The sequence below is a fragment of the Lacerta agilis genome, chromosome 7, assembly GCF_009819535.1.
Source record: "Lacerta agilis isolate rLacAgi1 chromosome 7, rLacAgi1.pri, whole genome shotgun sequence".
In the NCBI taxonomy this organism is placed as follows: Eukaryota; Metazoa; Chordata; class Lepidosauria; order Squamata; family Lacertidae; genus Lacerta; species Lacerta agilis.
The window spans coordinates 2,267,109-2,279,316 of NC_046318.1; the positions used below are offsets into that span (position 1 = coordinate 2,267,109).

General features: G+C 50.5%; 1 protein-coding gene across 1 annotated transcript; it reads right to left on the minus strand.

Annotated features, from left to right (window-relative positions):
* Positions 1 to 8,925: 8,925 nt before the first annotated feature.
* Positions 8,926 to 11,444, minus strand: INSM1 (INSM transcriptional repressor 1). The gene has a single exon (XM_033154124.1). It carries the CDS (start codon positions 11,357 to 11,359, stop codon positions 9,992 to 9,994), a length of 1,368 nt encoding a protein of 455 aa, XP_033010015.1. The 5' UTR covers positions 11,360 to 11,444; the 3' UTR covers positions 8,926 to 9,991.
* Between the last annotated feature and the right edge of the window lie 764 nt (positions 11,445 to 12,208).

Genomic DNA, 12,208 nt, shown 5'->3' on the forward strand with positions numbered 1-12,208 from the left:
TCTTATCCTGAAGCAAAGTTCTTAACCTGAAGTGTTATTTCTGGGTTAGCGGAGTATGTAACCTGAAGCGTATGTAACCTGAGGTACCACTGTATTGGCTAAAGTTTCATATATAGAAGATAACCTAAGTAGCCCCTGAAATTTTTCTTTCCAACTTTGGGTGGTGGTTATTCATCTCTTTGTCCTCACTGTCACCAATAAAAATTTGGCCACTTTCTATGATACCCATGGTATTTTATCTCCAAGTAATTAACATAACATTGAGCTAACCTGCCTGCTTGTTTGGCCAGTAAATTGGCAATCATTTGCTAACAAGCTCCAACATAAAAATTACAAAACAAAGGTACACATTCCACAGATTCCACCTCTTGGTTCTTAGTAGCACAAAACCTCCAGAGAAAAACACCAACAAATCTCCCCCACAGCAATTGAGAAAGCAACACATTAGATCTGGTTAGAGTAAACACCCTATGAGAGTGGTTCCCAATTAGCAGTCCAGGGACCCTTGGGGGTCCCTGGAATACACCCAGAGGGGTCCACGGCCCCATCCCTTGCCTCCCCCCAACTAAATATTTGTCATTTCTGCATGGTAATATCACAGATTTTATGGTCTGTTCTAGCGCTGTGCAATTTTTGAATGTATTGGCCCAAATCAGTTTTGAAATCACACCGCAATAACGATTTTGACCCAGCGATACGCAGCAATATATCGCTCCTCACGCGAGGGAGAGCAGAGCAGCTAATTTCAAGGCACCACCATATCGCACAATGATCTCACCTGATAAAACTGCTGATCTGAGCTGCCTTCCCTGAAGCTGATGGAGAACAGGGCAGCTGATCGCCCTCACTTCAAGGCACCATGGCACTACCTTCCTCTGGCACTGAGGCAGAGCAGCTTTTCTCAGCAGGAAAGCAGCAGCAACCACACTGGACATGCATCTTCACTGGCTGCCTTGCTGACAGGGGGGCTTATGCACCCTCCTCCCCCCGCTCAAACGGTGGAGGTGACTCCCCTTCCTCGCCTCCCCCCACCTATCTGATCTCCATGGCTGCTCCTTCCCCCCTCCCCACGCCTGATCTCCAATTTCAGGCATTATGATATGCAGTATTGGAATATAATAATAATTTATTATTTATACCCCGCCCATCTGGCTGGGTTTCCCCAGCCACTCTGGGCGGCTCTCAACCGAATATTAAAACACAATACAGCGTTAAACATTAAAAACTTCCCTAAACAGGGCTGCCTTCAGATGTCTTTGAAAAGTAAGATAGTTGCTTATTGCCTTGACATCTGTTGGGAGAGCATTCCACAGGGCAGTAACCACTACTGAGAAGGCCCTCTGCCTGGTTCCCTGTAAACTCACCTCTCGCAGTGAGGGAACTGCCAGAAGGCCCTCGGCGCTGGACCTCAGTATCCGGGCTGAACGATGGGGGTGGAGACGCTCCTTCAGGTATACTGGACCAATGTTTAGCCACTGATGTTGAAAAGCAGGTATCACTCGGCCCTAATCTGTTTTTTGTATACCTAAAATCCTTTGCTTTTAAGGGCTACCCCACATTTTGTTCAAAATATTGCTTTGCAGAGGTAACTTGGCTTTTGAAAAATAGGGCATCCTCAGTAATAAGCTATGATGTTTGACTAAGCTAATGAAATGGATCATCATAAGAACTTCTTGAGGAACTAAGAATGGGTGAACCAATAGGTCCTGAAAATGAATATTCCGTAATCTTTGATTAAGCAAAGCTAATGCAGAATCAAATCCCAACTGAAGGATGATAGTCCCATGCAACAGATTTTGTCCAAACCAAACAATGCTGTAGGTATAATCCATAGGATACCCTCAGCAGGGTTTCTAATTGTAATTGTATTACTTTTGATTAATTGTTTAAAAAACTTTCCCCCTCAAAGTAATAATTTTGGGGCAAAATGACCACATGTGTACTAGAGAGCCAGGAAAATTGCATTCCCACCAGCAAAGATTTGATGTGTTATGATTAATGCTATATAATCTGTTGGGGCACATGTACCAGTGATGTGCCATCTTTAGTAGCATTATCTCAAGTTCTTATTGAGATGGATCTGAATGTAGTTTATGGGACAACCCAGCCAGATGGGCAGGGTATAAATCATAAAAATATTATTATTATTATCCCAAATTTGTTCCCAGAGCTGTTTCTCTGATTCTTCCCTGAAGTATTTTCCCCATTTTAGTGTTAATGAAGTAAGAGGGAAAGCAGTCAATTGTGTGAGGATTTATGTTATACAGTAATGTAAAAGCTTCATCCAGAAACTGTTTTTGTTGGATATTAGGTACATAAATAGAACACCGTGTCAGCCAGGAGTTATCTAACTGACATCTGAAGAAGCTAAATCTTCCATTAGTGTCACTTAGAATAACTTTTAATTGAAACTCAAGTTTGGGTGAATTCTAGATTGCTGACCCTCTACTTTTGGAAGTACCTTGTAAGGCGTACCAATCTCCACCTCCACTTGGAAGGATTTTGTGACAGTATTATGTTTCATTTTTAAAAAATGTCTCTTTTTTAAAAACAAGGTCTGGGTTATCTTGCTTTAAAGCAAACCTTATTCTTTTAACTGTTGTACCCAGGCCAACTATACGACAAAGGTCCGTATAGTTAAAGCTATGGTTTTCCCAGTAGTAATGTACGGAAGTGAGAGCTGGACCATAAAGAAGGCTGATCGCCGAAGAATTGATGCTTTTGAATTATGGTGCTGGAGGAGACTCTTGAGAGTCCCATGGACTGCAAGAAGATCAAACCTATCCATTCTCAAAGAAATTGGCCCTGAGTGCTCACTAGAAGGACAGATCCTGAAGTTGAGGCTCCTCATGAGAAGAGAAGACTCCCTAGAAAAGACCCTGATGTTGGGAAAGATGGAGGGCACAAAGAGAAGGGGACGACAGAGGATGAGATGGTTGGACAGTGTTCTTGAGTTTGGCCAAACTGCGAGAGGCAGTGGAGGATAGGCGTGCCTGGCGTGCTCTGGTCCATGGGGTCACGAAGAGTCGGACACGACTGAACGACTGCACAACAACACCCAGGCCATTTACACTCCAAGTTACTGCAGTTAATTGTGGCATTAGAAGATTAATTTAAATTATGCAGCATATTAGGCCTGGGCGACATATCAATACATTCGTTTTAAATGTAAAATCACAAGAGCAATTTCAGAATTTCCAATCAGGCAATGTATCGTGAATCCCCCGGCCCACTTGCAGCCAGCATCACGCCCTTCAATCAGGCCGCCTGATGCTCACCCACTCCCTCCTTCCTTCCCTCCGCAGCCCAGTTGCTGGCCTTGGGAGTGGGGCTTGCCTACCTGCCAGCCAGTGTGTTTGTCCCCCCCCCCCCGGCTGTGTTAGCATTGGCAGGCTGCCTCCTCCCTCCGTTCCTCCTCACCCCAAGTGGAATGGTGGCTCCTGGTAGCTGCCACTTGCGAAGCAAGACTATAATTGGGGGGAGCAGTTCTGCGCAGGCCGGCGGCTCTGTGGTACCATGCCATGCCATTTACCTTCCCGCCGCAGCGGTACCTATTTATTTACTTGCACTGGCATGCTTTCGAATTGCTAGGTTGACAGGAGCTGGGACAGAGCAACTAGAGCTCACTTCGTCACAGGGATTCGAACCACCAACCTTCTGATCAGCAAGCCAAGAGGCTCAGTGGTTTAGACCACAGTGCCACCCATGCACTCTGGTTTGTTGCGGTGTTCCGTTGCACCAGAAGCAGTTTAGTCATGACGCGGAAAGCTGTCTGTGGACAAACGCCGGCTCCCGCAGCCTGAAAGAGAGATGAGCACCACAACCCCATAGTCACCTTTGACTCAACTTAACTGTCCAGGGGTCCTTTACCTTTTTTCACCTTTACCCTTATGCCCTGCAGCACCCTGGGGTTCTCCACTCCACCCAGGGCAGTGCTGCCTGCCCAGCTTCACCAGGAAGAGGCAGAAGCTACACACGGTTACATTAACTGCCTCTGTGGCTGGCAACTGCCTTCGTCCTCCCCACCTCCTTCCAACATCCAACATCTGATATAGCAAAGTTTAGCTGGCGATAGCACCCAGCCCTACAGTATATACCAGGCAATAGATCTATTAAGCATCATCTTAATTTCAGTCTTTTAGTCCTATTCCATCAGCACAAAATAAATTCCACCATGCCTAGCCGTGATGTCACTGCCTCCATAAGTGACCAAATTAACCAACTGAATGGCACCACCAACAAACCAATTTCCCAAATACAGTATAGAATAAGCAGTAGAAGACCACTCACCAGGCCAATATGCATGCAGGCAAAAAGCTCCTACTAGGTCCCCTGGGCAACCTGCAAAGTTCCTGCACTGAGTCCTAGGAGGATATGGTGGTTGCTGGAAACTGAAGTGGTGGGGAGGAAGCCTTATACAGCCTCAGTCCATATGTCTCTCCACGCTGTGTGTAAATGCACACCAGCAGACCAGGTCTGTCTCTCCCATCCTGAACACAAATATGCCATGCCATGCCAACAGGTAACTTCTTTGATAAGTCAACTTACTCCATTAAAGCACTATTCCATGTATAATAACTACTGGTAAGTGCATGAAATGTGAATTCAAAATGCACACACTCCCCTGCATATATTTAGAAGCATTCAGTTCATCACAACCATGACATGCCATTACTAGAGAAGTTAGCAATTCCCCTAAGTCAGTTTCCTTCCCCATAGGCAGTGCAATCCTATGCATGCTTATTTGGAAGTAAACTGACCTGTGTTGTTCAATCTATCCCTCAAAGCAATTGTATACACAACTGATTTCAATAGAACTTACTCTCAGGTAACTGTGTATACCCTATATACAATTGCAACAAAAAAAAACCTTAATAGCAGCAGTTTTAACACTGTTGATCAGAAACAATGAAGCACTAATAGCACATCACACATTATGCTGATGAAATTGCACAGCTAAGGCCCCCAAGTGAACAAAACATCCCCAAGAACTAAACCTCAAGACAAGTGTTAATTCTAAGGTTAATCCTCACAATAAAAAAGTTTTTAAAAGCAATGAATTTCAATTATTTTCTCTGCTGATCTCAGACCTTCCTAATATGTGTCATTATCCCAAAAAGTATGTTCAACTGAGACTGTGTGTCAGAACCTGCTGTGCCCAGGTTCTGTAACTCCCTCCCTAGGCTTATCTTGCCCCCCTTTTAACACTGGGTTGTTGAACACTTTTCTTTTAGGATAAGGCTTCTGGACCATGAGTGGTTGCATTCTCCATGATTTGGTCTTGATTTGCTAGAAGTTCACTTACTTAATTGCAGTTTGTACTTTATATTTTGCTGCTTTTACTATTTTACTGTTATTTTATAATTGTTTAATTATTGTTGTTAGCCACCTTAAGCTTTGTTTACGAAAAGCAGGGGATATTTTAAATAAAAGATTATCCTATTTCCCCCACCATTACGTTCCACTCTTCTTGTAGGTTCCAGTTTCTGATGTTGCAAAGGAAGAAAGGTTTCCTGAAAATCTAAAAGTATGCACTAGAAGAAGGAATTCAAGCAGGCGCAGTTTCTGCTGCACAGGTGAGAAAAGCAGGCTACTGCATGTTTATATCTGGTCTTTAAAAGAGGGGGGGTTGTTGCAATTCTATATATACACAGTTACCTGAGAGTAAGTTCTATTGAAATCGTAGGTAAAAACTCTTGAAAGCACCCTGGGATATTTCCATCTTTTGGTTAGGGAAAAATTAATAATTTTGCCCTTATTTGTTTTAGAGTACTTTGAAGGCACAGTTGCAATGTGTGGCTGAGGTCAGGAACGCATACTGTATATGCCTGCCTATCACTTTATGCTCAGTGGTTCATTGGCAGCTGAATTTGTGGGCTGACTCTATGGGGAAAATAATGCAGATGACATGAAATTTCTCCGTATGATGCTAAAGGAAAGGGCATCTCAGAAAAGGATGAAAGGTTCGTTATTTTGCAAACCAGGGAATAAATAACCTTGAGAGAAACTGTTCTAAAGTTCATGTTCTCTTCCTTTCAGTGAGCCTAGTCCTCCACTACAAATGAGCAATGAAGTGGCACTGAGCAGGAAACAGTACAGGCTGCACAAATAATGATCCTTGGCTTTAAAGTGGCAAATGCCAACTGAGCAACTCTCAACCCAATGGGCATAAGCTACCACTGCCTATGCAGCTTCTATTTATTTTGAAGAAGCTTGCACAGAACAATCTTCTGCTGGATTGGGCAAAACATCTGTGCTCATTTCATGTGCTTACAAAGGCTCACATGAGTTTGGCCAAACTGCGAGAGGCAGTGAAGGATAGGGGTGCCTGGCGTGCTCTGGTCCATGGGGTCACGAAGAGTCAGACACGACTGAACGACTGAACAACAACAACAACACAAAGGCTCACAAAATCACTATTTATTTAAGGAGGACAATCCCATTCCTTCCCTTCCCCCTCCACCCTGCCCCAATTTCAGATCACAGGTGCTCTTAAGGAATAAATCACCCATTACTTGGCATAAATAAATAAGTACGAGATGTTATTAGAAAGGGAAAGTAGCCAACCTGTTTGCCCTCTCGATGTTGGACTCCAGATGTCCCCCTCTTTAAAAAAATTAAATATCTAAGAGCAAGCCCTCGGCTACAAAGGCACTTCTCATTTTTGGCCTCTTTTTGGCCTCCTTGCTCACATACCGTGTTTCTCCTAAAATAAGACATAGCCATAAAATAAGCCATAGCAGGATTTCTATGCATTTGCGAAATATAAGCCGTTCCCCGAAAATAAGCCATATCCCGAAAATAAGCCATAGTGACGTAGCACCTCCCATTAAAACAGCCTGGAGAGGCGTGGCTATGCAGCGTACCGATGCGATGCGGTTAAAATAAGACACCCCCTGAAAATAAGCCATACTGTGTTTTGTTGAGGGAAAAAATATATAAGACGGTGTCTTATTTTAGGAGAAACACGGTAGCTGTTGGATCCTTCTCTCCCTACCTGGAGTGGGGAACCAAACAATATGGCCAAACCTGAAAGGAATGAAGTTGAGAAGACAGGGTCTGGCTAATGAGGATTCTCTTCTCTCACGCCTGCTTTCTACCTTTCTCTGCTCCATTCCCAGCCCACCCTGTGAAGGAAAAAGAGGGGTCCCTATGTTCTCTCCCAGAAAGGATGGCATTTGCTCAGAGGTAAACTCAAGGGAGAGCCCACCTGCCATGTTTACTCAGGGCCACCCCACCCAAGAGGCAAGGTGAGGAAGCAAGATCCACGGTGGTAGCAGATCCCAATGTAGGATCACAGAATCATATAGATCTTTAGTACCTCCCTCCCTTGTTCCTCGCCTCTTTTTCCTTGGCAGGGAGGGGGGCGCCATTTTGTGGTTCTCCTCAGGTGACAAAGTATATTAGGCCAGCGCTGCTGCTCCTCCTTTGGTCCTAGGCCTACTCCGCGCCTCCCAAGGCCTGAGAGAAGAGCGCCTCTCTGGTTCCCGCCATTCCGCGCTGCTGAGGCGCCCCTACAGCCGGGCTAAGGGGCCAGCCGCCGCCGCCGCCGCCTCGTAGGCCTGCTGCTCCCCTCTGAGGGAGGCGGTGGCCATTTTGAGGAGGCGAGGGTGTTTCGTTTCGTTTTTGAAGCACGTTCTGGTGACCTTTGCAAGGCGCCCGGCGGGGAAAGATGTGGGTCCCTTTCCCACAACTTAATGTATCTGGAAAAGTCCTTCTGAAGAAAGCTTGAGTGTCTCCTTCATCCGTGGGGCAGCAAGAAGCGAAAACATTATTTCGCCGCTTGGGTCAAAGGGCTCGGCCGGGTTCCCACCTGCTCCCCCCGCCCCAGTGGAGGCCCCCCATAGCCCGGGGTGGGGAGGGGGAGATTGGCGGAGGGGTGAAAGTTCGGCGAAAGGATCAAAGTCAAGCTGGGCTGCAGCGGGGGGAGAAGGTTCGCGGCTTTCCTTCCTCTTGCCCCGCGAAATAAGTGAGGCCCCATGGCAAACAAACGCCGCTTGGGATCACCCATTTCCTTCCCCGCATTAGGCCGGCTCTCCCCGCTGCAGACGGCACTATGGGCCCAGGGGTGGCCGGAGCTCGTCCCCACCCCCTGAACCCTGGAGCTCTGCCGGCGAAGCGCTCAGGAAAGCGCCTGCGGAGACGGACCTCCATGCGCTTTTCCTCGCGGAAGGGGATTGGTGCGCTCGGCGACGTCTAGACGCTGTCCTTCTTCTCCCGAGAGCGGCAAAGCGAGCGGCAAGAGGAAGAAGGCATTGGATGAACTTTCGCAACTTTAAACACTAGAAAGCATCCTTGGGAAATCGTTTCTGGGGGTTCTCGCAGCACAGCGGGGGGGCTTTTCTCCGGAGGACTCTTCCCGACCCCAGCATCGCAAGCTTGAAACTCCGAAGGATGCTTGCAAAACTAATCCAACTCGCTGGCTGCCTTTAGCGGTTCTTAATTTCTCCTCTGGCTGAAAATACCCGCACTCTGATCTGAAAAACGCCCCCCCCAACCCCAGCCCTTGGGGTGGGGGCACCTCCATTTACTGCGTTAATGCGTGAGTCCAAGATTGAGCCGTGGCAATGATGAGAGATGCGTCAGTGCCGAGACTGTGTGAGTCCTGATAACCTACCTAAGCCCTGGTTTTAAAATCTGGATGCTTTACCAAAATGTAATCTCTGAACAATAAATAATTACGGAACCAATTCAGACCCACCAGTTTAAGGATTATTAACTTTGATTGGCTTTTGCTATTTTAAAAACAGACAAACCAGGAATCGAAAACCAGGAATTTTTAATAGGAAATAAGGCTGCAATCCTATGCATATGCGGTTAGAAAGCCTCCTTAAACCTCATGGGACTTACTTCCTAGGAAATGTGGATAGGTTAGGGTTGCCGTACAAAATGAATGTAAAATGAAAACAGAAATGAATAAATGTATCTGAATTTGAAAATACTTTTATTTGAATAGTAAATAATTAGACAATTAAAACAGTTCTATTGAAGCATTCTATAAATAGCTAACAGTTAAGAAAATAATTGTGTAGAAAAGAGATTGCATCTAAAAGGAAGCTGAGTATCCGCGAGCCCTCGAAGCAAGAAGAGAAGGGTTACAGTTGTATGTTTATTCTAGGTATAAAAATTAAACCCTTTTCAACAGATCCCTTTAAAAAAGACTTTAAAATGCACAGTGAAATGGCAGGAGGGGGCGAATTGGAGGAGGTGGTGGGAGAGAGGCAAAGCACATCAGAAATAAACACCATAATTAATAATAAATAACGAATAAATAACAATTACGCATAAATCAACATATACAGATAAGCGTCAACATATAGATCTACTTCGAAAAGGAACAAACATAAAAAGGTTGGCATGTCATTGTATTAAGGCAGCTTCTACAACATTTTTTGGAGACAAACAACGATTAAAGTCAAGGCATTTGTGGCTATACTAACCAAAGTTATATCTTTAAGCAGATTGATTTTGTTCACATCGAAAATTTAAAAAAAGAGAAGAAAACACACAGCGAAAAGGTAAAGCCAGATCCCAGCGGTTCACAAGCCATAATAAAGCTAATCAAGTGGGGAAAAGGTTCAGTTCACAGCCTGTGAAGTGTAAAGGCATCCATCATCATTTCTCAAGATTGACTTCGGGTAGGGGGAAGAGAGAAAAGGGGAATCTTAAGTTTAAGCCACCCCTGAAACTCTGGCCCCTGGAGCAGCCCCCGCGAGTGCAGTAGCGGGGGGTAGAGGAGGGAGCTGCTCCAGAGACAGCGCTCCAGGGGAGCGTAAGAAAAGGAGGGCGGCAAAGAGAAGCCTGAAACACCATCGGAGAGATGTTCCGGGGCAAAAAGGCCGATGGTTCCACGAGACGTCGGCATCGGCAAAGGGCCGGTGGCGGTGCGCGCTGACCCCGTGGCTGGCGTCGAAGTCCCGCGGTTGCCCTGCAGCCGCCTCCTGGGCTGGGCGGCGACGGTGCTGCAGGGGAAGGCACGGCTGGGCTCCCTCTAGCAGGCCGGGCGCACGGGCACCTGGAGCAAGATGACCTGGCGGTTCTCCGACGGGTGGCACTTGTTGATGTGGCGGGTCAGACCCGGCGAGCTATAGAAGGTGGCCGGGCAGTACTTGCAGGGAAAGGCCTGGGCGGCGTGGAGCAGGCGCAGGTGGCGCTCCTGGGCGCTCTTGCCAGTGAAGGTCTCGCCGCACACGGGGCACGGGTGGCACTCCCCGGGCAAGCTCAGAGGACTGTGGCGGGCGCCCGCCTCCTCGGGGCAGGCGTCCGGGGCCTCCCGCGCCGAGGGCAGCCCGTCGAGTGGCTCGTGGTGGAGGGGCAGGTGCTTGCGCAGGGCGCTCTGGCGGCGGAAGCGCTTGGCACAGCGTGGGCACGCGAACTCCTCGGCGCCAGCGTCGGGCTCTCCTCCGCTGCTCCCTCCGCCGCCGCTGCCGGGACTCGGCGTGTCCCTCTCGCTGCCGCTGCCGCTTCCTCCCTTGGCGGGTGGCTCGTCGGCCGCGGCCTTGGCCTTGGCGGCGGCGGGGGCGCTGGGAGGCCGTGGTTTGTGCCAGCGGCGGTGCGAGGCCAGGTTGGCCGGGCAGCTGAAGAGCTTGTCGCACTCCGGGCAGCGGTACTCGACGCGCACGATGCGCGAGCACTTGTGCTGCGCCAGGGCCAGCGGGTCTGGATAGCGCTCCTTGCACAGCTGGCAGATGAACTCGCCCAGCGGCTGCGCGCCGCTAGCGCGGGATCCTCCACCGGCGCCCGCCTGGTGCTGCTGCTGCTGAGGAGCCGTCGAGGCGGGCTCGGGGGGGCCCTCTTTGATGCGCAGCCCCAACACCGGCGACGTCGTCACCTCATCCTCGAAGTGCAGCTTGCGGGCCGTCTTAGCCTTCCGGCCCTGAGGCCGCTTGGACGCGCTCGGGCTCGGCCCATGGCTGCGCTGCTGGGCGACCGCAGGAGCCGGGGAAGGCGGCGGCGGCGGCGGGCCGGCGGCGATGGCCGCGACCGCCCAGAGCTTGATCTCTGCCCCCGGGCCCAAGAGCAGAGGCTCCGGCGCCGGAAAGGACTCGGCCGAGACCGGCGAGCCCAGGTGCAGGCTCCTCTCCTCGCTGACGGCCCGCGCGGGGCTGTGCAGGGGCGCCGGGGATGAGGGGCCGTCGGGCGTGCCGAAGTGCGGCGCCGCGGGCGCAAGCAAAAGAGGCGCCTCGGCGGGTTGCGAGGCCAAGGCCGAGCCCGAGAGCGGAGCGGGGATCGGCGGGGGCACCAAGAGCTGCGCCGGGTCGCCTCCCTCGGCAGCCGCCGACGCCGGGCAGCAGCAGCGGGTCCTGTAGGAGATGGGCGTGGGTCTGCGGCTCCTCTTCACCAGGAAACCGCGGGGCATCCTCGGGCGGCTCCGGGAGGTGCCAAGGCGCCTGCCTGCCTCAGCCTGGGGGCGGCGGGGGCGGCGGCACCAGCGCCACAATCCAGGTCTCCTCTTGCTCGTCGACCGGTCCTCCCTCCGCAGGCTCGGCTCGCCTCCTTCCCGCCTTCTTCGCCCGCCCGCTCGCTCGCTCTGTGAGGCTCCTCGGTCGCCCCCACCAGCGCGGCTCCGCCGCCACCGCCGCCTACTCCTCGCCGCGCTGCCCCCCCAGTCGCCCAGCCTCGCCGCCCGCTTTTTAAGGGGGGAGGACAGCATTGTTCGTGCCTCCTGCTCCGCCCGGAGCCAATCAGCGCTTCCCGCGGCTGCTCCCTGGGCTTTGAGGCGGGCGGAAAGGGGGCCGGCGCGCGCTGGGCGGGCGGGCGGGCGCCTCTGTGAGGTAGAGGGCAGCAGATGTACCTGAGGGCTTTGGCGCTTCCCTTTTCTTTCTTTCTTTCCTTTCTCTCTCTCTCTCTCCCTCTCCTCCCCCCCCCCCGCCTCCGGCCCCGCTTCTTTTCGTTCCTTTCCCTTTCTTACGCCTCCCCTCCCCCCGGCACACGCCCAGCTCCGCCTCCCTTCACGGTCTGCTGCTTTTCTATGGGAAGGCGCACGTGCCTCGCCTTTGTGTCTCTCCTCCAGGGGGGCGCCAGAGCTGCCAAATCGAAAGAGCCATCAGCATGACAATAAGACCCCCTTTGGGGGGAGAGAGGGCGCCCGAGTTGGTCGGCGAGCGAGGGGGTGGGAAGGGGGCAGAGAATTAACCGCAGCTCCGGGAGCGAAATAGCAACAAAGGAGAAGAATGGAGCCGAAATATGTCAAGGAGAGTGTTTAAAA

Excerpts from the sequence above, each read along its gene's own strand:
- INSM1 (XM_033154124.1), bottom strand. The coding sequence starts at position 11,359 with ATGCCCCGCGGTTTCCTGGTGAAGAGGAGCCGCAGACCCACGCCCATC.